This window comes from Neodiprion fabricii, chromosome 2, assembly GCF_021155785.1.
Source record: "Neodiprion fabricii isolate iyNeoFabr1 chromosome 2, iyNeoFabr1.1, whole genome shotgun sequence".
NCBI classification, from domain to species: domain Eukaryota; kingdom Metazoa; phylum Arthropoda; class Insecta; order Hymenoptera; family Diprionidae; genus Neodiprion; species Neodiprion fabricii.
In genome coordinates this window covers 31,381,001-31,404,534 of record NC_060240.1, presented here as the reverse complement: position 1 = coordinate 31,404,534, position 23,534 = coordinate 31,381,001, and the positions used below count along the sequence as shown (strand labels likewise).

Genomic DNA, 23,534 nt, shown 5'->3' with positions numbered 1-23,534 from the left:
TCTCACGTCTTGGATACGTTTGAAGGCATGTATTTGCGGGTGGTTGCGTGTATGTGAAGGATAGCTTTTGAAGTTTGAACGCGAAGGATGAGTGCCTGAAATGCATAAATTTTCAAGAGATGCAGAGCTGTCACTGTCACGCGTAAAAATATTCGTCCATTTCAGTTTTAACAAGCCGTCTGGCGGTGATGTAGGATAAATACAACTTTAAAGGCTGAACAACAATTTTACAGAAGAGGAAAAAATATTTGGCAGAGCGATGATCGGAACTTGCATTGTTGAATTAGACGGATAAAAATCTCCGGGCATCCTATTCGTCGGGATTGATCAAACGAATTAGGAGGAAATCTATGGGTGGCTTTGAATTCGTCGTCTCGCATCCGAAACCCGACGGGGTGGAGATTCCAACGCAAATTCATCACTCGGATTCTATCGTGGAAAGGAAATGCAGCGGCGGAGGAGATGAAGACTCATTCCAAGTGAGGCAGCACCTATAAGCGTGTCTCTGAAGGTGTCAGCAACGCAAATGCGCCAATGTTAGACGGAGCGAGTGTACGTGCATGGACGTCTGTGTGTGTGAGTGGGTGAGAGAGGGGTGGAAGCGGGGAGGGGCGAGGGGCTTATATTAGCGTTTCTGAAACGAGAGAGACGTTTTCTGAAAGCAGCAATATCCATGACACTTGAAGCAAGTTGAGTGATATCTCGAACCCATCCACATTTACCATCGCATCAGCGCTACACCTATCTTCTACCCATATCTCGAGAAACGTCGCCGGCACCTCAGAGCGGGAAATCTTAGCCGTGAAATCTCGGTTAAATGCAATCCGTTTGTTACCGGGGACCCGGGAAACCTTTGGAAAATGATTTATGCTTCCGCGTCCCGTATTCCTCTCTGTATACTTGGATGCCGAACCAACCAGCCGCGGTCGCTCGGCTATAGAAACATGCCAAATTTACCACTCAAACAAATCCTGCAACGACATAGGTATACTCCACTACTGAATTAACGAGGCCTAAGCTCAGCCCTCTGAATCGATTCACTGATGCGTTAACGAGGGTGCAGAAAAGTCCGGGGTGGATAAACGCGATAAAGGAATTGACAATAAGCCAGAAGCACAACACACCGATGACAAAAATATTGCAGACAGTAGAAGGGGCACCGGTAGAGCTTGACTAATCATTCAAAATTCAAGTTTCCTCAATCTCAGATTATTTTATCCTTTGTTCGTTGGTTCGTGTCAAGCGTTTTAATCGAATGTAAACGTTAAATGTAAAACGAAGTAATTATCGAGTTGTAAATATATGAAAGTTTTCTCAAGTTGAAGGGAAAAAGTGCTTAGTGTCGTCTCGATTCGCGGGAAGGACTTGCGTAAATAAAATAAATTGCTTCGGATTGTCCTTCGTCGGAATGCCCCGATAAAGTGATTCCTGCGGTTTGTATACTTATAATTCTAGTTCTCGCACGTCTTCCAATATACTTTACCACGATTTCAATTGCTCCCCGGTACAGATATAAGACGAAAGTCTATACCAAACGCTGCTGTCTGCAGTGAGTCACTCCAAAGCTCACTGCACGGATATTACTACCTGCCAAATTTTACCCCTTAGACATATTTCAAGCATTGACTGCACTAGGCGGTCGACGATCACATATTCCAATCCCTCAATTCCTCGTATAATTACCAAGCTCTGTGACGTAAATTCGCTCTCAGGACCTAGATGAGGTCTCTCAAAATGTTCAGGGTACTCAACTCTACGGCAACGTATTTCAGTAGTATTAAAGGTACTTATCTCGAGCTCAAAATTATTCACCCTCAATTTCGCCGACTCGTGTATGGTTCAAAGATGATCTTGGAATTTATTGATCTTCCTGTTTATATCAATTAAATTGCTACGCGTTATAGAGTGAATAATCGAAACGCTGAGCAGTTTTTTCGTGCACGGGGAATTTGTCGCGAGATTAACCGATGCAGCGATGGACGGAAGAATATCGCGATTTTTATTTTCTACGTACCTAAATTGAAAACCGTGAAATTCATCACGCGGAGAATCACTGGCAAGCAAGCGATGATGTGATCGGGAGTAATCTTGGGTTTACAATGGCTGCTTACTTGGCAGTAATCAACGACTCTAAGCTTGAGCTCGAGTTGGCGTCGCATGAATATCTCGCCTTCTCGACTTCCGAAATATTATTCCCGAGGGTTTATAAGGTCGGGCATATTACGCGAGGAGGAGACCTTCGACGTTCCTGACGTCCTCGGGCGTATCGCTTGTCGATCCTCTTCACAAATCAATTATACTTGACGCGTCTTCACTACGAACTACAAGGCGTATTTCCCTCGCCTTGTGAGATTGCTCATAAATTTCTTGCTGATACCGACAAGCTGGATTTAAAATCAAGCCCGTTGTTTTTTAATATTTCTAACGTCTTCGCCTGAAGATTTGGTCAAATTATTACGGAGATAATAAAGTAAAAACGTACATGCTTTCACGTATTTCAAACCCCCCCCCCCGAAAATGTCTGTAACATTTGAATTTTCACATCAGCCACGGTGTGGCCGGCATTCCAAATTAATTGGTAATTAGCAGGTGCTGCTGTTGCCGCAACAGTTTGTGAGATATTGATTTGATGCAGTCAAAGTTTGTGGTTCGCTGTGATACGGGAGTGACAGACCGGCATTATCGCTAGTTGAATAACAATATAATTGAAACATTATTTCAGGTTAAACTTCTCGGCACATATCCGGCGCATTGTGATACGCGTAGGTTGGTCATTGTGACGCGACAATTCGCGGCATTATTACATTTCATTCATACCAAACAATTCCTCTTTTGTCGTTCATTGTTGGACGCGTTACACACCCTTTTTTGTAATTTACATAACACATTTCGAATACTACACGTTCGTAACTGTGGTGGTGCACGAACTTGGCCGGCTGATAAACGGTCTGTATCTCACCTGTCGTAAAATGACACGGTTTCAAGACTGTTTAATTTCTGCCTCTTCATTTTTATTCACTTCAAAGACATCCGAATTCCATTTTCTTTTCTTTTTTGTCTTACTTGGCTGCTTAATTCGCTAGTTTCCAGATCACGATATCGCAGTTTATACGGTGGGAACAATTCGAGAACAACGAATGATGGTAATGAAAAATATATTAACGTCGCAATATGCAGCGTTTCCTGAGTGAGATAAGATCGGTTATGAGTGCCGGAATGGTAGCATGAGTACAGGAAGTCAAAGCTATCACGAAGAAATGATTGCATGTGGTTTGGTCGTGTTTCTACATAGCGGTTTGCAGGTATCCTGATAGTTATCAATCGATTGTTCCGTCTCGCTTGTAAATTGTATTTTCGCTTTATCTCTTCTGCGGTTAATTTTATTTTCGCTTTATCTCTTCTGCGGTTAATTTTATTTTGCGCAAACTGTGGCTACGTACACAAGCGGAATCCCGTCGTACCTACTGTTGCCGATGTTTGCGCGTCGTTATTGTATCAAAAATTGATCCCTCAATTTTATTTTATTTCATCTGCTATTTTTCAACGCGTTTTATTCCAATGGATTGTACTCTTCGGATCAGATTTTTATTTATTAACGATTTACTGGTTTCGAGACCTCCTGAATTCCCGAGTTACTGAATATAATACAATGTACAGTATTCCATTCATTGATACATCAAAAAAAGAGAACAATGAAATAACCCGATTCTCTCAGCAGATATTTCATGCGGAGTAATCGAATCCTCGAACAACACTCCTCGGTAGAATCGCATTATTTTACCCGTTCTCTTCGTTCTTTTATTCTTTTAAAACAAATTGTACAGAATCACCTATGCACCCATTTCAACAAATTTCACTTTGCAGAAAATTTGTTCCTTCACACGTGTCTGCTCGATCATTAGACTCGTTATCATTGTGACTCACTGTAACGACTATTCGTAGTAATAGGTGGGATTCTGCTGACGAAAGTCTACGACGGAAGTGTTTAAATCTGTACAAGCGGATGCGTAAACTCCTGCCGCACGAATTAACTGTTGCTGTTGCTGATAGCCAGTCCCGCTCGGCGACAGTGTTGAATAGCTTGGCAGAGGAGGCTCTTGATATGTGTTAGTAGAATACTTTGGAAACTCGAAGGCTGGTGGCTGGTAGTATCTGCGAAAGAGAAAAGACGGAACCACTCCATCAATGTTACCAAACCCGATGCGAGGAAAAGAAAAAAATTATTTAACAATCATTTTGAGAGAGCAATGCAGTTTCTGTACACTTTTTAAAAACGCTTATAAACAAACGAAAATTTTTCACATCCGAAACTCTGAGCTATTTCAAAGACAACTGGCTACACTTTTTTTGCTACCTTCTTAGCTCAATCGGATCGACAAACGAGAAGTTTGGGTAGCTCGGCCTGGCGACGTTCTTGACAGACGTCTTCTGCTTTCGTCTGGGTCTGTACTTGTAGTTCGGATGATCTCTCATGTGCTGGATCCGCAGTCTTTTAGCCTCGTCAATGAAGGGTCTTTTATCCGCGTCGCTGAGGACCTTCCACTCCGCGCCAAGCCTCTTCGAAATCTCCGAATTGTGCATCTTCGGATGTTTTTCCGCAATTTTACGACGCTGGAGTCTTGACCATACCATGAAAGCGTTCATCGGTCTTTTCACGTGTTCTTTCGACTCTTCTGTTGCACAACTGCTGCTCACTTTGGCTTCCATTAAATTACTCCCCGATTGAAAACTCCTCCCCGTCGAATTGGGTTCCGTTGAAAACTGCATTTCCCTCAATTCTTACACCGATCACACATCACCTGCAGTTTTTGCAAACTCTGGATCACTGAGACTCCGCACTTTTGGCCATTTCGTGAATCGCGTCGGGTTTTGTACCGGAGCGATAGTTCAGTCGCGCCTCTCCGTTGACGCTGTACAGCCGACGAATCTCCGTGCACTAGAAAGAGAGTCGTGTCACAATTGCGTTATGTGACCCTTTCTGTTGTCAGATTCTCTTTGTGTTCTATTTTCCGGTAATTCGTTTCTAACAAATCCAAAGCGTTGTTATGTGCTGATTAGGTCATTTATCGACATGCGCACCGACACATTCTGCACGTATTCCTTTATTGATCTGTAACACACCTTCCGACACTCCTTTTATGGTAATTCTTCATTATCGTGCGTACAATTTTCGGAGGACTTCTCAATTTATTGTCCTGCCCCCTTTTACACAACGCGACGTTAGACAATTTGCGCATCGCTAGGGTGCATGGTACCGATTGTCAGTCACAATTGAAAAGAAAATAGAAAATGAAAATTATCAGATAAACATTACGGACAAAGCAAGTTAAAAACTTTTACGCCTAAAGACATTGTTACTATACTTATTGTCAAAGCAAATAAGATGAGAAATCGGCAGTTTAATGTGCAAACAGCATTGTGTCTCTGTGTATGTTTGTGAATTGAATATTTAACCGAGAAGGTGGAATAAATCAGATGTAATCTGCGTTTAATTGAAATTAAATCAAATCTGTTAAGCAGGGTGAGCTTGCTCACTCACTCCCTACCTCAATATAATCCCCTACCATTGCGTTTGACATCTCGTTCCGCAGTTACGCTCGTTCTGCAGCTTTGTGTATTGAGCGTGTTTCAGGCATAACGACGCTAAGAAGAACTATTTTCATTTAACAGTGTAAGGTAATATCAAAAGCCAATTCTGTTCCATTTAAGAAAAGTAAAAAGTCTAAACAATGACCGTACGGAAAATTAAATTTTTTTACCCCGACAGCATCATGTGATACTGTCATTGCAGAATGTTTGCAATATTTCATGAAAGAATCGAGCACGAGCTTTTTATGATATCTTGAAGTTGGAGGCCCCTGAGTGGCTCTGCTTTATCTTGTTGTCACAGCTTCGTGCCTTATACCCTCAACAACGGAGTGCCCTATGTTATTCTTGCATTCGCGAATATCTATACGGATAATATTTTCAGCGTTACAGTAGGTACTGTGTATGTACCATCTAACCGGGATGCAACAAAACTCTCCGTGATTGCTTTTATATGTCGCGGAGAGCAAAGAAATTTGCATACAAGATTTGCATTTGAAATTGAAACAATTTTACATGCTAATGGAGACGCGAAGTTCAACTGTGAAAAAAAAAACGATCATTTCTTATAGCTGCACGCACTCTGTATTCTTATACATTTGGTTTGCAAAAATTTTGGACGTCAATTAATTAACCAGATGGAAAGAATTTCTTTCCATATATTTCCATACTATCGGTGATCATTATATTGAGATTAGCAGATTATTCAGGTATGAGATGTGAGTGCATTGAAAAAGAAATTTAAATTATAATTTCTGCGCTCATATCAGAGAAATCCGTATATACCGCTCGTGATTCGAAAAATATATATCATGGCAGCCCTTGAGGAACGGGGTTCAAGAATCTAATTACTAATTAGGTGCGAGTTATGTCGCAGTATGCCTATTACCAGCGAGGCCTGTAGCTAACAACTACTCATCATCAAACGGCGGTTTTAATATTTTACTCTCCTTTGATTTTTTAACACTTTGATATTCACGTGGAGCGACAGGAACGGGATCAACGATCAAGCGGTTGCATTTTTGCGATATTTGCGTATAATATTCAGGGTGAGACGAAGCAAATTAGCACTCATACAGCACGTATGAATATTATCAAATTTGTCGCAGCCTATCGTAGGAAGATGATGCAAAATTTTTTTCACCAAATCTTGAAACGAACAGAGAACCATCTACATATTTATTTTGAAACTTTTTAGCGGCTGCAATCGATTTCACGATCGGTTTGCACCGAGAAAAAGACGCTGCTTCGTCTCACGGTCTACTCGAGCGTGTTGGAGATATAGGATAATTGGCACGATGAAGACTAATAATTTTTAATGCCCCCCCCTCCGCTCTCTTGGTCTCTGCCCTAACCAGTGAAGTACAAGGTGACGCGGCTCGTATAACTCAGCAGGTCTCGCCTTTGATTCGAATTACTCGTTTTCCACATCCTGAAACGCGCTCAAAGTGGAATAATAAGGTAATCCGTGGATAATTGCCATAAACACATAACAAGCCACGCCCGAGTTGGTAACGCGTCAACGGGGGTAAGCCTTCCGGCCCCTGCGCGCCTCTCTACACCCAAAGCGTAAAGCCACGCACACGAACATCCTGTAACACGGGGGTTCACCCCGTCCTCACCTTTCGCTCACCAGCCCCTCGTTAACTAATTCTCAATCTTTTAATCAGCGAAGGTTCTGCAAAATCATATACCAGTACATCCCTTTTTCTCTCAAAATAATTGGGAGGTGAATTTTTTCCAATCTCATCGTTGAAAATATTTTATTTTCTATAAGTTTACGGCCTTTTCAAGGGAGAAAACGCGTATTGAGGGAAATATCAAATAATTTTATGACGGTAATCAGTAGATGTTCTTAATTCGGGGTAAATATCAGTAAATTGTATGATTTACAGAAACTATTTCGTTTATTCAAATTGAACAAAAATTATACATCTAAAAAAAAAAAAAAAAAAAAATAGGTCCCAATTGATGAGAAACTTTGTCATTTGAAAACTTCAGTTCTTTCGACTTTCTTCAGTGTTAACGTTAGACACATGATGTCAGTTATTTCTATTTCTTGAATTAGCACAAACAATGCACAAGACTGGCGGCCAGCGATGTTGCTTTATTGTGAATCGTGACTGTGTATTCATAAAAATAATTATCGCCGACCCTCGTCTCGGTTCCGATTTTGAGATATGGTCCAGCCCTAGTCGACATCTTTGGCCATTCGCTGACAAAGTCCGCAGAAGGAGTTCTGGGATTTGAAGAAATATTCATTTGAATTCAATTGTATGTTTTTTCTCCTCTCTTTCACTTTTTCGAATATAAATCGGTGTGAAATTTTATTATACACAGTATATGTAGAGTCGAATATATTTGTTACCCGTTTATCGTGAAGCTGGTCCACAGCTGCACCATTCTTTTCGCAATCACTGTGTCGGCCTCTGTAAGGTTGTCTGGGAATGGGAACAGGTAGATGTAGTCGTCAGAGTGCGCGACGCCTCCGTCGAACGGATATTTTTTGACAGACTCGTAACCGAATCTCGTTTGACTACCGCGGTAATCGAAGCTGTACATGAACGTTGGTTGAAAACGAGAATTTTCATGCACCATACGGTACATTCCGGCTTTGAATATTAGCACACTGCCAATCTGGAGATAAAGTTCATGGAGGAAAGAGAAAATATTATCCAATCTTGTTTGAAGTTGATTACCATTATCGGTCAGCCACCTTTTGTTTTTGAAATTCGAATTGAAACTGAACTTACATCAATGAGACCTGGTACCATTTTCAAAAAATCCCCCAGTTCGCTGCTAGAGAAGTATTTTTCGATCAGTATCTGTGAAAATACACCAGTTTCGTCTGGTACGCCTGACAATGAAATAAAAAAATTTGAAAATTATTTTGGAAGGAAATTAAATGTTTCATGCCGAATTAACGAGTTTATATTACTTACCAATATATTTTAAACTCAAGGGGATCAGTTTATCCTTGAGAAAGTTGGGATCATTTAATAATCCAATCGACGATAGTCCGTCGTACAGACCTGACAATGAAAAACAATAATCTTGGAGATGTTGGAAGCTAGTTTTTTCTAATAACGATAATCGTTTGTATAGTATAACTATTCGCGAACCTGACGCAAGGAGGCTACCATCTTGGCTAGTTGTACCGCCTATCATTGGTACTTTCAAGTATTTTCCCTGCTCAATTAAGAGGCTCGGTTCTTCTGTCAGAAATCTAACCGACCCAGTTCGTTGTATAACGGCACGATTTCCCCCCCAGCTGCCTCCTCCATCGACGGAATTTACGGTCTATAATTTTTATGCATGGACTGTAAAACCTCTTCTTAGAGTCTTAATTGGGAGTTGAATTCTTGCGTCATAAGATTTTAAAAATCGTTTGATTTATCGAAAAATACTTGTCTCATATACCGGATTACTTGAAACAGGCTGCGGTGTTATCTCAGTATGAAACTTTGCAGCGAATGTCACCGATCTGTTTTCAATTAATAGTCAGAGGATCAATTTACCACGTATTTGTCAAATCCTTCGAGGATGGATTTTGCAGAAAGATTTTTCATACACTCGGTAATGCGCTCGACAGACTCCACGTTACACTTTAAAACTGCAGCAATTTCCTCGGCTGTTTTGACGGGATTTCTGTCAATCATTCCCGGTGTGTAAACGGAGTTACTTTGTATGATAGTCCGATGAAAAAGGCCTACGTAACATTTATTCGTGTTACTCGGTAATCCTGTTGTATGATTTCATGGCCCTCGGAAATCCATTCATTCCTTTTATAGGAACGTACCAACCTTGTGACAATGGACTCAAGAGATGTAAATTAACGCTGTAAGCCCCAGAGCTTTGCCCAGACAACGTGACTCTATTTCTGTCACCGCCAAACGACTCGATATTGTCTCGCACCCATTCCATAGCCATCACTTGATCTAGAAATTGAACGTTGCCTGGAACCTCTTCTGTCCCCAGACACAGCAGACCTGAAATTACATTTTTTTTATTCGTTTGAACAATTGCTTCTCAACTTCGAAATTAACCAACGACCAATGCTCGTAATTAGGGTAATCACAAAATTTCGTAGACACCTCGATCTCTCACCTAAAGGTCCAAGTCGGAATTGCGGTACGACTAAAATAATGTCAGACTCCATTAGATAATGTGGTTTAAATCTCTGCGCATGTCCGCTCATGAAAGATCCACCATGAATCCAAATCATAACTGGCAAAAGCTCTTTCCCATTTGTCTATAAAAAATCACTGTAGATTTTGGCGTGCGAAATTGTACAACTCCGAATACTCTTGATCTTTACTAGCTACGAGATCGTCTTGCGCACATGCATAACATAATGGTTACACCCACCGCAGGTACGTAGACGTTGAGATGAAGGCAATCTTCGTCGTAACCCTCAACGTCGTAACCGGGTTGCTTGGTTTGGGGACAAATGTTTCTGAAATTCTTTGCGTCGAGGTAGTAATCCTTCCAAGAAATCACCTTCACTGGGGGCTTAAATTTTCGACATTGGAAAGGTGACTTGACATGTTGGCAAACCTTTGACTAATCCATAGAATCATTGACTCATAATTTCACTGTGCATTTACCGCGAAGCGGAGACTTCCAATCGGTGGTTCGGCGAAGGGGATTCCTTGAAAGGAGTGAAATTGTCTCTGGCTCCACTTCGATCTGTCCAATCTTCCTGTGGCTACTCCTAGCTGGCCAACTGTAACGTTTACTTCGATGATCGCATCGGTAATATTGAAGAGTACCAGCAAAACTCCGAACCACGGACTCAGCATCGTGTGTAATTCCTGTTTACCTAAGAGTATATAATTGACCGAAAATTAAATTTTGCGTAATTGATGTAACTGCGGTATTATTGGCGAATATTGGTTATTAACTTACCGCATTGAGCAACCGAATTAGAAAGACGGTCTTTCATTGCACATAAATAGAGTTGGCTAACACTTGATCACCTCGCGTGACCCGTTTTTACTACTTTTTTATAACCTTATCTCACCTTCCTGTATTTACGAGCTACGAATTTAACCGATTTTACAATCTTTTAGGCTAACGCTTCGGTCGATTTGGAATTTCGCTACTTACGTATAGATGAATTTAGCACACGTGTCCCTTCGAAATTATTGATATGTCATGGCTTTTGTTTTTAGATGTATTCATGTATTATTATTTTTTGTTTTCTTGGATAAAGCGAGAAAGGAGACGTTACAGCAGACCATAAGCTTTTCACGCGAAGAATTATATTATTCAGCCGCACATATTCTTAATAATTATCTCAATGAATGAATAGCTCAACGTTTGTGATATCACTGTAGAAAAACTCACCTCGATCGTGACCAGAACTGACAATATCCAGATTCGGTGCTTCCTTATATTTCGTTGCTTCGAGCAGTACTGAACATGGCGATCTTGTAGAACGTATTTTGCTACACACACACACACTGCGAGGGACCTTTTGAAAATGACAGTATGTGGCAATAATGAAAAATTGAATGCAATATTATCATAGTTTACCGTTTGAGTCTCTCGCTCGACGTTCCAAGCAATTGTTGAGTGATCACGTGAAAATACTTAGGTGCCGTTAGCTTCAAAACTTCGAATTCTGACTGTAATTAATTTTTCAACGACGCGATCGGCCAAGAAAATGAACCTTAGAATAACCTGGATGTTGTTACTTCATTCTAATATGACGTTCATGGTCGTGACCAATGTCGTGATGTTTGATCGTCCCAGAAACATAGATAACGAAGATCGCTATTCAAACTGTCAATACACACGTGAAAATGTTTGATTAGATAATAAAACGTAAGTGTATAATGAGATAAGATAAACAAACAAGTCTTGCGTCTGGATCACGACGTGTTTGCGCAAATAATTCTGCTACGTCATACGTCATGTTTAAAACTTTATTCGTTATGGTCGAGTTACTGTTCAACGTAAATACTATTAGCAATGAAAGTAAGTTAACATCAATAGGATGGTTGATTACCAGTTACTGGTTATCACACTTATTACCAACTGCGAAACGGTTTCGCTGGTAACGAACTCGTCCGAAAAGTTATCCTTGACAGAAGCGCTGCTGTCGATTACACGGTATGGCCCAGGCGTTGACATTGCCGGCCATGAGACGTCATCCGATGTTGGTATTATCCTGCAATCGGTAGCATGAATACCTACGCTGCTCACAATCAGTGATGCAAGCTGCGCAAAACAACGCCTGTTCTTACCCATTAATCACGAAACTGGGTCAGATCTTAAGCACTAGCTAATTGTAAGCCATGTCGAGATCATTTTCGTTTTGATGATCTTCTCTGGGAAGAAGCAACGGAAGTCACTATGGATCTTGCCGCCGTCGAACGGGTAGATCGAATCGCTGGACTTTGAATGAGACACCTTTTGGTTAAACGTGTATAAGTAGGTATCCTCGAATAGTCTATTTGCTGAGAGTGTTTCGTAGCTGTACAATTTGTAGGAAATCAAACTGCAGATTTGAAATTCGGATCGCGTAGATGAAGACGATTATATCTGGCGGTCAATTTATGTTGGTCAGGTCTTTAGTTTTTATCACATCATTAAAGCGTTCACTCTACTGAGAGTAACGTCATATAAGCTACAATGACATACAAGCATCACTATTATGTTCAGTGGTTAATGTTATGACGTCGTTAACTTATCGTGTGACTGTTCAATTGCTTGAACACCGAATGAGTTCTGATAAGTTAAACTTTATACTTTGAAAGCTGACGTAGGTATACTTCAACTGAGAAGATGACAATGACTCCGATATTAGATAAACATTTGATCGATAGATTTACCATGATTACGTTTCGGACGGACTGACAATAGACTTTGTAGTTGAAAAGTATTTTATTTTTTATTCATTGATACATTTGATACTCCAAGAACTATATATACCTGTGTAAAAATGGACTTTCATGATTCTATGACGTGGTGATCGAGGTCTCGCTCAAACATTTTTGTTATCTTCGGTACGTATAAATCTCATTCAATGAGAAATCAGATTTCTGTTGTATCGGATGGTAGTAACGTCATTGCTACGTCAGTTTTCTTTTCGCGAAAACCTTGCTAACAATCATCTCTGATGTCGATGAAGTAGCCAAAATACTATGCACCCGATTCAAGCCAATCAAGCTAATTCGACATCTTATTGTCTTATAAAAATTGACCACAGCGTTGTGGCCAAGATTATTATCGAAGGAGGCGCGATGCCAGATGCTGCAGATCTGTCAACGGCTGTCATACCCTCATCCCGAGCGATCGTGTACTCTGACAAATAATTGGTACCGTCGTAGAACTCTTCGTCGATAATTAGATACGGGCCAAAGGGGGTGCTCATTGATTCCCAAGTCTTGTCATCAGCTACCGGTACGCTGTGAATGAAATGGGAATTAGAACATAAATTAGGAATGAAGTTAGTAAATGGAACTCACCCGCTGGTAGCAAAGGTCGTCCACAACGATACCATTCGTTTAGCCACCGTCACGTCTGTGTCGGATAAATTGCTAGACAACGGGAACAGGTAAAACAGTTCGTCAGAGTGTCCGACACCAGTTTCGAATGGCAGGTCCTCAGCGGAAACCAGTACGTTGTTGGTACCAAAATATCCGAATCTGTAGAGGTATGATGAGTTGTAGAGACTGTTGGTCTGGAGCATTTGGAAAATCGGCGCCTTAAACGCGAAGACACTGCATATCTGGGTGAATTCATGAAAGTGAAAAGAATTTAGTTCTCCATAGAATACAGGTGAAAATGTAATCGCAATTATCGCTTATTCATGTATTTACATCTATGATTCCTGGAACCATTGCTAGAAAATCTCCAATATCATCTTCATTGAAGTGGGCGTATGTCAGGGTTTGTCCGACACCGCCCGTTAGGTCTTCGACTCCTGTGGAATACGACAGACAGATATGAGTGACATTTGGGCGGAGAACATCTTACAAGATCGAATCGATTGGTTCAAGTAATTATGAATAGTGTTATGAAATGTTACAAAGGCCGATATCGGTTACATGTCGTACCAGCGAGACGCTGTAATTGCACGGGCAGACGACGAGGACCTTAAATATTGATTTCGTTGCGTTAAGAAGCACATGTTATAAAGTTCACTTCTAAAATTATATCAGCCTGAAAATGATTTCGTACTTACCAAATGCTGAGAGGATGAAAGATGTCAGATTGTACTTTAGGAATTGCGTGTTCTCGGCGAATCCATATGGAACAAAGTAGCTGGTGTAATATTCTATTGGAAGACAGGAAACAATACATTCAATCGATAAAAACTCTCTCAAATTATTTCTGCAGGCATATTAACGAATGAAACGTGACAAACATGGATAGGATTTTCGACGTCTCGTCGAATCTTATCGATCTCTGGTTTTTCACCTACCTGCAAGTGCGAAACTACCGTCGTGTTTATTTGCCCCTGCGATCATCGGTATTTGGCTGAATTGTCCATTGGAAATCAATGTCAGAGGATCTTCTTCAAGAAATTTTTGAGTCCCGGCGGTTTGAATAACAGCTCGATGGCCCCCAATCTCGGTGAGGCCACCCGCACTGTATGTTGCCTTGAATGGCAATACAATAAATCATTTGATCGCAATTGACAGCAATACTTCTGGAATTCGTATAACTTATTCTAAGGATCGAAATTGCTTTATCCAACCCACCAAATACGTGGTGAAACCGTCAAGGATAGTTTGAACGGTTAACTCCTTGAAACAAGCCGCCAGCTCAGTTGTATTTGTCTGATTGCAACCCATAACAGCTCCGAGTCTCGTGGCAGTTTGAACAGGATTGTAATCCATGACCCATGGTGCGTAGGCAGAACCACTCTGAAGAATTACTTTGTGAAAAAGTCCTGAAAATAAAGAGGAACAAGGGAAAGGGAGGAGAAGGTGAAATTTAATATTTCAACTGCGTGAACCCGACCGCCAGTGGTTGTAACTTGTAATCTCACCTGTCGAGAGTGGACTGATTTGATGAAGGTTCACCGAGGCCGCTCCTGAACTCTGGCCAAAGAGTGTTACTGAGTCTGGGTCACCACCAAAGTATCCTATGTTGTCCTGAACCCATTGCATAGCCATTATTTGATCCAGAAACTGCACGTTTCCGGGTACCTCATCAGTTTGCAAGCATAGAAGACCTAAAGTACAAATTTCAATCTTAGCATTCTTATACATATACGTATTCTTGATTTGAAAAACCCTTAGCAACAATTATAATATTATGAGCACCTTCTGTTTGATTTCTCATTATTGCTAACTCGATTGTTTCTATTTCCTTCGTATTTGTAGCATCGATCAACTGGTGATACGGTGATACGTCAATCGCCGGTTAATATAACAATTCTGGCAAGGATAGAGATTGAGTAAGCAGAATAAAAATAGCTGATATTCACCGGCATTCAAATACGGAGTTCGTGGTATATTAAGAAAATATGTGGTTCTGTGACGGCATGGTCATACACTTATACGAAAAGTATACGTTTGAAGAGACTGTTACTAAAAAACGAACCGTCTGCATTTAAAACAATTTCTACGTAGCATATTTATTTCATATGGTATTGTCACGTCAAATATCCAGTTTGGACAAGTTTGCAAGGTTAGTTTTGTTAAGTTAGATTAAGCGTATCGGATGTCCTGTGACGTTCAATTTTTAGTGACAATTACTCAACAACGAGGTGTTTTAGAATGACCGGAAATGAGCGTTCTCTCGGTGTCTAATAACTTGGATGATTAAATAACGCCAAAGTAGAAATGGGGGCCGAATGCCGCAATTATTCTTCCAATTTCGGCGATGTTTTCAAAGTGAAATTAATAAAGTTACCGTTATTTGTACAATAATTTGAGAACAAATTAAGCAGCGTTATTTCAAAGTGAACTCATAAAGCGGTGTCTACGGCGATTTAAATTGTAATCGACCATTGGTATTTCATATGAATTTTTCGTGGTTGAACATTTTTTGTAACACGTGCTACAAACAGCTGCTATAACTAAGTTTTTAAGTGGTTCGTTATCGCGATTCAGCATACGTACATGCAGCTAAACATGAGAAACGTTGTACGAAACAAATCTGGCAGTAAAGATCGATCGATAGCATTGAAGTATCCTCGAACAAAAGTGATTGCTTATCTAAAATCATTTCAAACATGACTTGCGAAGAGCAATACTTGTTGGACTTTTATCAGGGACACGTCCTCGGCAAAGGGTTCAAGTCCACTCACCCAATGGTCCCAAACGAAATTGAGGCACGACAAGAATCACGTCTTCCTCTAGCAGCTGATGGGGTTCGTACAGCTGGGCATATCCGCTCATGAAAGTTCCTCCGTGGAGGTAGATCATGACTGGTAATGCAGTGTCTTCACTGTTGACCTGTCACGTGTGAAAATTACTCAACTAAATATTTCGGTGAGATTGATTATCTCTCGATTACATAAGTACCCTCCAGTCTTTAGAATCTTACAAAACGCCGCAGAGTACTTGATTCGATCGTTTCTATTCCTTCGAACTCACCTCGGGTACGTAAACGTTCAACGTCAAGCAGTCTTCATCTACACCAGACAATGGAGTTCCAATTCCACTATTTTGCGGGCAAACCACTCCGAATTCGGTACCGTTCCAGGTACCATTCCAACTGCTGACGCTTACCGGTGGCTGAAAAAGTACTAGAATTTATAATTGTTCGAGTTGTCTGGTCGTTTGTTAGACCAAGGCGTGTCGTCTCACTCACTCTGAATCTCAAGTCGCCAACTGGTGCTTCAGCGTAAGGAATTCCCCTGAAAGCGTATATCGTCCTGCCAGTCCATGTGCTTGTTTCTTCCAGACCAATCACTGTGCCCAAATCACCGACAGTCACGGTTGCATTTAACCCGGAAACCCTACCGGTCAGACAAATTAGTGGCAAAATAATGGCAAACATTTTTTTGAGGATCATCTCGAGTTTTTTGATTTCGTGTGTCCAGTATCGTTATAACTGATCCCCACCAAAGCCTTGTACCGTAAATTACTAATATTCTCACTAATTTCGATTCACGAGTTTTCGCACTCTTTGCACAACGTAGAAATTGATGCGCGAAAAAACCCCGATCAAATAATTCGAGTTTCTCCAACAGCAGTTTGTCGGTTACTGAAGGATACTCAGCGGCTTCAATTGGCGGCACTGCAAATTCCCGATAGCAACAAATTTTTTCATTTATCCGCCTGAGTCTGTTTACCTATGAAGTTGAATCTAATAATGCCGACGAACATCTGATAAGCTTCGTAATTGGGTGTGGATAGCAATGTTTTACGATAGTAACGAATCCGTTATCATAATGGCTCAGCAAGCCTCAGGATATATTTTGGTGACAAAAAAAAAGAGAGAGAACGTATTCCTTCTTTACGATATCTGCGGCAGCGATTCATTCGAATTAGAGATCACTTGCTGCAACGTTGAAAAACCCAGGCGATCAATACCCAGCTGTTCAATTCAGAATGGATAGATTTAGTTTACATTATTTCATACAAGACCGTGTGGCCTAATGGATAAGGCGTCGGACTTCGGATCCGAAGATTGCAGGTTCGAGTCCTGTCACGGTCGTCGCGCAGTTTTTTTACTTCCAATTTCTCTCGCCACCTTGCACAAAACGTACTATCGACTCGAAGTAATTGGGACAAGGTGAGCACCGCTTCCATTATTATTTTACTCGTGTCAGTTGTATGATTTATAGCTCGTACGAATTATCAGTTTTCCGCTAAATGCTCAAACGTGACATTAGCTACTTATCGATCGCAATTTCTCACTTGTTATATCAATGACTGATTCTACATCAGTCAACGATAACCGTATCCGCTATCTGCATTAGGATCAGACTTTTTATCTCCCAACCATTTTTTTACATTGGTAGTAAGCTTATAATTGTAACTCTTTTTTTTCCATAAGAACAAGATAACAGTAGAGTAACGGAGTCTAAGCAATAAGCAACTATTCTTCGGCCCATATTTGCTAACTTAGCTTCCTTTTTTGCCTATCCATTGTATCATTGGTGCTAGGGTAACTTTTTTTAAAATAATTTTTATAATCGGACGCCATAAATGTGGTCCGTCTTCAGTAGAAATCAATATAGATTTCTTCAAAAATGGGTTTGGAAAAAAATTGGGAGTTGTGTCTGGAGCACAAGTACACCCTTTCTTTAATACATCTAAATCCAATATGAGGTGTTTAGCGATGAGGAAACCACAGTAGACGTGCGTACCAGCGGGCGCGGTCATAACGGCCGGTAAGGCAGAGTGCACATTGACTGTCAGTCGGTGCTTCCAAATTCCTTGGGTTGGCTAGTAGTAAATTAAATACTCGCTCGGTATAGTAGACTCTCGTCATCTAAAGGCAAGCTGTTGAAATGATAAGAGATATGTACCTATCTTCGAAAGGTACGTGAGCTACGAAGGCTAACATCTAACCAGCGAAGAAAACTTACCCGTACATAGATAAAAAAACGTTTGATCGATGCGCTTGATGAATATACGGATTTCTATATGCTCCGTAAAGATGAGGAGGACATCGTCACTCCCAGCTTTCACGGCAAACGAAAGGTCGCGCCTCGTCAGGCCTTTATCGAATGACACCGGTGACCGGGTTCCACTAGACTCTGATTGACCTCTAGTGAATTATTGTCACCCTGATATGCATAGATATAACGGGGGTGAGTGTTGCGTACTAATCTGTCTGCGCCGCGCCGTAGCGAAAATGACTGGGTGGTATTGCAGTGCGGCTAAACCGCGCAGAGACGGGAGAATATGCTGTGGTAAACTGTGGCTGGCACAGAGACAAACACCCTGCCTGGAAGGCAACTCTAGATTAATTATAATAAACGGGTGACCAGATAGCGCGGGGAACTGGACAGTGACATATTGCTCCATCACGTTCTGTTGATTTACTCATCTTCCTAACCACCCCTTCGTACATGCGTTCGTACAGGCACTGTACATGACGTACACCCTCAGGTAGAATCCGGCAGCGTTCGCTTTACGTTGGAAACTTTATACTTAATTCTGAAAACGTTCTTTTTCCCCCTAGAGTCGCGCTTTTTCGCTCTCTTTTTCTGGTTTGTTTGTAACGTACCTACTGTAGACTCTCCGCAATGATATATACGACGTTGTAACTCTCTTTCTCATGCTCTGTGTTTTATGACGCTATTTTAGAGCTATACAAGGTATTCCTTCGAAAAGAATTCTTCTTGATTAATACAGTTCGCGTTTTTTGTTTCGCTTTCAACAACGCTAGATTCTACGTAGCTGGTCGCTTCAAGCTAGCCGAATATTATTCGTTCACTAATCGAATTTAGGAAATGAAACTGACACGTTCGAAATCAATACTTCCGGATAATCATGAGAATTTGATCAACCTAACAAAAATTGATATTTAGAAGTGCGCCGTCCAAGGCTTGGCGACGGTTAATGAACAATGAATATTCGCAACCTGGGAAATCACAGAACACAGGACACGGTCCTCGGAGATTGACTCTCCCATTCTATGTAGCTCCGGGAATTCTCCAGGCAATTTACATGATTGGCCCTTGACGGGCCCTCATTAGGGGGCCCTTAATATTAACCCAGATCCCAACCTGTGGCCGTCATACGCGGCTCAATATGGTGGGGATGCTTCAGAATTGGCAAGCCATCGTCGCTCATCTGTATTGAATAATGTCACATTACGTTTCCACAATTTGCCGGGAATCGAATGTGATTCGGAATCCGATGTTCACTAATGCAAGTATATTTTTACTATCAGGATTCAATTACGCATCGGTGATCATTACTTGATGCGTGAACTGATGATTCGGGGGAATTTATACTTGCTATTTCCACTATATTTGAAATGCGTTTTTCAATTGAAAAATTTCGTAAAATCGACAGGGCAAAGAGAAAAAAACAGTTATGGTACAAGAACTCTGGAGGTTTTGTTCGGTAAGAGGGAAGATTGTTTGCGTGTATTACCGAAGGTTGAGATAATTGGTCTCAGCTAATTTATGCCACTCATTATCAATGGTAATAAATATTTGAACGTATTTGAAAAGGCTCCGGGCAATCCACAGTTATTATACCAATGTTGGCAGATATTGATTGAATCTCTGATGCGTTGTCTACCCGTCCAGGGAAATACAACCCCTTCCGCGAGTCTCCCCCTCTCGTTCATGCCCTAGTCCTTATGTAACGCCCGCGCGAAATTCCCCCGAAATATTAGCTGAAATTTTTCAACCACTTCACCGTGTTCGTAGATTCGATTGCTCGTTCATCGCATAGTCTTGCGAAGTGGCATAAAGTCGAAATGGCAAAATCAGGGAGTTTGCCAAGCTGCGTGAGGATACTGCTTTATGGACCGCAAGATGTTCTCTCCTCCTGTCATACACCCAACGTCCTAGACATGTTTACCACCGCGTGTCCTTTACACAGTTCCCGGATAACATTACCTTGCCAGACGAGGGACATTCAATTGTTCTCGAAGCGTACGCAGAGCTAGTTGGGCACCTACCTACCCTACCTACCTATCTATCCACCTACGTGTTACATCCAGTGCGAACCTGGTGTCAAGTGAGAAACGACTTCCTGGGCAACAACTGCTCACTGCTCTCTCATTCTACAGTATATGGTCATTGCGCGTCGTCATTTAAACACTGACTCAACTCCTACGGAAACGGTCCAACCAGACTGTTCTAGCTGTCGAATTAAACTATCCGTAGCTTTTGATTTCTTTAATCAGTACAAACTGGCGTGAACCAATTCTGCTGAGTAGGAGAACTTGTTGTTGCATGAATCCAGTCGAAATTTGGCATGAAACGTCAGGTATTTGGTAGAGATTGGCCACGAAGCTTATAAAACTTCTGTTTGCCACTTTGAGTTCGAGAGTTGGGAAGCTATTTTCTTCGTTATAGGTATGTTAGAATTTTACTGTGAAATTAATTGAACTTCAAAAGAAAGTTTTTTTTTTTAAAGGCACTGAAGTTCTGAAAGAATTTTCATTAATTCATTTTCCTTTTTTGATCTCTCTCTTCTTCTCTTTATGGTATATGAAATTTGATGAAGGTATTTTACTGGTTGGCAAAGGGGCCCTGGGTCACGTCTGCGCCTGACTTGACTCAATCTATTCCTGTTATACATTCATATACCTTCTTTTGTATATATCTACGCAGATTATATCTTCGCGAGTATGTGAGTAAAACATACATAGAAGAAAACCAGGGTTATTTAAACGTGAAGCAATACCTTTGACTGACGTAGCGACGTAGGTAGGTATGCTAAATGACTGGCAGAGACCAGACCTTTCAAGCAACAAGAACCCTGGGTGTAAGGTTGGAGCCTTTGCTAACTTTGAGATGACGGTTATTAATGAGAAACGCTGCGTTATGCCCAACCCTCAATCTAGGCGAAACCCCGTAGATAGTTTCTCTCGCAGATCAATCTCCATTTCCTATTCCCGATACTGTATTCCCATTGATAACACCGATAATTCCCGTGCCGGTTTAATTTCGCAACGCGAATTCTTCGACGGGTTACCAGCTCGCTGCTTCAACATCGGATCTTCCATTTCAAATGGATCCTGACCTTCATATCTTTCTAAATCCATAATTTCTAATAATTATAACTAATTTCATTGTGTAGGTATTGAATTGCTTTATTTAAAAAGTTACATTTAGATCGGTATCGTGAAATGTTTATCTATTTTTCGCGTTTTCAATTTTGATTTTTCAAAAGCATAATTCAACAAAAATTTCGAGCCTCTTTTGTGAAAAATTATATGTACCCAATGTAACGATTCAGTATTTGTTACGATGAAATAGAGATCGTTGATCATATTTACTTGCGGTAAATCGTATTGAATTGTGATTTGGTTGAGATGAAACGCATTGCATGCCGCCTGAAATGCGTCTAAATGGCTGAGAGGAAAATATAAAATAAAATTAAACAGTATTATTCTCTCGTTTAATCGACAAACTGGAGAACCTTTACAGTTCCATGATCGATGATTTACTCGTCAAAAATTTGGGAACGTGGGAAGGTTTTCACCTCGTTTGAAACACGTTTGGAAATATAATGAAACTCGCTTCAGGAGTGAAAAATTTTCACACTCTGGCGGGAGGCGTTAGAAAGTTTTGAAAGAAATCTGTATTAAAATGGGAAAGTTTCTACCGAAGGTGTAGGGTGAGTATAAGTGGGTACACACTTCCACCGGTACAGCTTGCACAGTACCTACGACAAAGCGATTGTCTCAGGCGAGAAACAAGCCGAGACTTATATCGTCGTAAACGCGCTCAGGGACAGAAAATATAGGAACAAATCCTGCAGCTCGAGGCTCCTTCCATTCCCGCCGGGATGCTTGTTTGTCCGGAGACCAGATGTAACTCTTCCGTTAATATTTACCTTAAACAACTAAATTTCAACAAAGCTCTACAGTATATATACAAATATATATACGTTTAGTCGAAAGCACCGAAACGTGCGCAGTTATGCACCGTATGTAGACACACACGAGCCGCTAACTCGGCGAAACAAAACACGATCGATCTAATTACCCACCCCTAACCGTATTAGTCGACTGATTGGTCGGTACCTGCTAACACTCGGAGACTATTAATAACGACAGTCGGTGTTCTTCGATCATCTTGTGCTCCACAAAAAGTAAACAAGAAAACATTACGGTTGGATTTTTCTTCGTATTTGTAAAGAGCTTGCAGAGACAGACGGTGCGATTATTTTTAAGCAATTTCGCGGCAAAATTTTTCCCATCAATTTTTGAACGTTGACTCGTAAGCTTCCCTTTGGAACTTTCTACGTAGCGGTACGTAGCAACGTATTATAGACGAATACCAATATCTGTCGGTCGACGACGCTGACCCATAATGCATTGCGGTTAACATATTGGATAAGTACCTATAGAGGTACGCCCGGAGGGTCGATCTCGCCCTACGCGGAGGAAACGGTTACATATGCATGACATCGAGCGTCGTCAATCACATGGCAAATACCTCGACAGCGGGGTATGTCCACATCCAGTAAAGGACATTATCGTTGACCGCATAACGAAACGAGGTCGTCACACCTTACGGGTAAGCTGTAAATACGACGTGTACAGGAGCAGGGTTTGTGGTCATATTTTCCGGAATGAAATCGCGAAGGGATTCCAGTTGTGAGATAGAGGGTGAAAAACGAGGTAGAATGACGTGGGTTTATCCTCAGGAATTAAGGATCCATTGGGGGCGACGAAATTCTACCGGGGTTGTACAGGCGGCGTACAGTATAAGCCATTATCTAACCGAGCTCACCTCGCTCCTTGGAGCCCAGGAGTAATCCAATCAAACTCTGATCGACAAAGCAAGATGTCATTGGTTGATCCCCGGTTCACCCGGGGTGCACACCCCTATCTGTACCAATTAGCCTTTAGCCAGCTATAATTGTTGGACTATTCTCGACCGAAACTTGGTAAGGAATAACCGGTTGCGACGGCTGAACACGGTCGAGATATTCCCGGTTATAGCGTTATAATGCCGGGCAAGTAGTCTGTTAAGACTGTTCCTACTGTTAATCCAGGAGCACGAGGACAGGTTGTATTAACTTTGCCGAAACCACCGCGGTTTAATGGCGGTACGAGAATATACATTCGAATCTTCACGCATCGTGTCTTTGTCCTCCGCTCCGGCAGTTGGCCTTCGACGAAGAGGGACACGTAGGCATGCACTTGGTTGGCTAGGTGTTGTGTTGTATGTAATACGCACATGTGGGAAGAATAGCTTTCCTTACCCGGTAACCGCAGACACAGTCGCCGAAGTTGTTACTCCGATATCCGAATACCCATCTTTTGCGGACGCTTTTGTGTCCGTGGTTGTGCGAGGGTAGAAATTTGGAGTGAAAATTCTCGTAGGATCGCTC

The 23,534-nt window shown here is 41.3% G+C and overlaps 3 protein-coding genes and 1 non-coding gene across 6 annotated transcripts; 1 reads left to right on the top strand and 3 right to left on the bottom strand.

The window, feature by feature from the left end:
• Nucleotides 1-3,664: 3,664 nt before the first annotated feature.
• LOC124176688 (transcription factor sox-3-like) lies at nucleotides 3,665-4,954 on the bottom strand. Its single transcript, XM_046558268.1, has 2 exons — nucleotides 4,355-4,954; nucleotides 3,665-4,152 (listed from the first exon to the last, which is right to left on the bottom strand). Exons 1-2 carry the CDS (start codon nucleotides 4,765-4,767, stop codon nucleotides 3,933-3,935), a joined length of 633 nt encoding a protein of 210 aa, XP_046414224.1. The 5' UTR covers nucleotides 4,768-4,954; the 3' UTR covers nucleotides 3,665-3,932.
• Nucleotides 4,955-7,535: 2,581 nt separating this feature from the next.
• On the bottom strand, nucleotides 7,536-11,370 carry LOC124176682 (juvenile hormone esterase-like). Of its 3 annotated transcripts, XM_046558257.1 has the most exons (12): nucleotides 11,125-11,369; nucleotides 10,936-11,062; nucleotides 10,194-10,408; nucleotides 9,955-10,098; nucleotides 9,694-9,838; nucleotides 9,390-9,575; nucleotides 9,105-9,295; nucleotides 8,709-8,886; nucleotides 8,529-8,618; nucleotides 8,340-8,443; nucleotides 7,955-8,223; nucleotides 7,536-7,825 (listed from the first exon to the last, which is right to left on the bottom strand). In XM_046558257.1, the coding sequence occupies exons 3-12, from the start codon at nucleotides 10,386-10,388 to the stop codon at nucleotides 7,651-7,653; spliced, it is 1,677 nt and encodes a 558-aa protein (XP_046414213.1). In that variant the 5' UTR covers nucleotides 10,389-10,408; nucleotides 10,936-11,062; nucleotides 11,125-11,369; the 3' UTR covers nucleotides 7,536-7,650. The 3 variants fall into 3 exon arrangements, with proteins under 3 accessions (XP_046414213.1, XP_046414216.1, XP_046414217.1); XM_046558260.1 differs by having other exon boundaries at nucleotides 10,936-11,369; XM_046558261.1 differs by lacking the exons at nucleotides 8,709-8,886; nucleotides 9,105-9,295 and having other exon boundaries at nucleotides 11,125-11,370.
• A 1,088-nt stretch (nucleotides 11,371-12,458) lies between these two features.
• Nucleotides 12,459-16,889, bottom strand: LOC124176681 (juvenile hormone esterase-like). The gene is made up of 10 exons (XM_046558256.1): nucleotides 16,363-16,889; nucleotides 16,146-16,286; nucleotides 15,857-16,004; nucleotides 14,591-14,776; nucleotides 14,301-14,491; nucleotides 14,021-14,198; nucleotides 13,781-13,873; nucleotides 13,416-13,519; nucleotides 13,062-13,324; nucleotides 12,459-13,001 (listed from the first exon to the last, which is right to left on the bottom strand). The coding sequence occupies exons 1-10, from the start codon at nucleotides 16,564-16,566 to the stop codon at nucleotides 12,776-12,778; spliced, it is 1,734 nt and encodes a 577-aa protein (XP_046414212.1). The 5' UTR covers nucleotides 16,567-16,889; the 3' UTR covers nucleotides 12,459-12,775.
• A 249-nt stretch (nucleotides 16,890-17,138) lies between these two features.
• On the top strand, nucleotides 17,139-17,211 carry Trnar-ucg. Its single transcript has one exon. It is a non-coding gene; the product is annotated as a tRNA-Arg (tRNA).
• Nucleotides 17,212-23,534: the final 6,323 nt, after the last annotated feature.

Coding starts and splice junctions, on each gene's coding strand:
- LOC124176688 (XM_046558268.1), bottom strand. CDS start 4,767: ATGCAGTTTTCAACGGAACCCAATTCGACGGGGAGGAGTTTTCAATCG. Junction 4,153..4,354: donor GATCCGATTGAGCTAAGAAG/GTAGCAAAAAAA, acceptor TCTCTTTCGCAG/ATACTACCAGCCACCAGCCT.
- LOC124176681 (XM_046558256.1), bottom strand. CDS start 16,566: ATGATCCTCAAAAAAATGTTTGCCATTATTTTGCCACTAATTTGTCTG. Junction 14,199..14,300: donor ACGGTTTCACCACGTATTTG/GTGGGTTGGATA, acceptor TTGCCATTCAAG/GCAACATACAGTGCGGGTGG. Junction 13,520..13,780: donor TTTCATCCTCTCAGCATTTG/GTAAGTACGAAA, acceptor CGTATTCCACAG/GAGTCGAAGACCTAACGGGC.
- LOC124176682 (XM_046558260.1), bottom strand. CDS start 10,388: ATGCTGAGTCCGTGGTTCGGAGTTTTGCTGGTACTCTTCAATATTACC. Junction 10,099..10,193: donor TTGGAAGTCTCCGCTTCGCG/GTAAATGCACAG, acceptor CGAAAATTTAAG/CCCCCAGTGAAGGTGATTTC. Junction 8,887..9,104: donor AAGGATTTGACAAATACGTG/GTAAATTGATCC, acceptor TAAAAATTATAG/ACCGTAAATTCCGTCGATGG.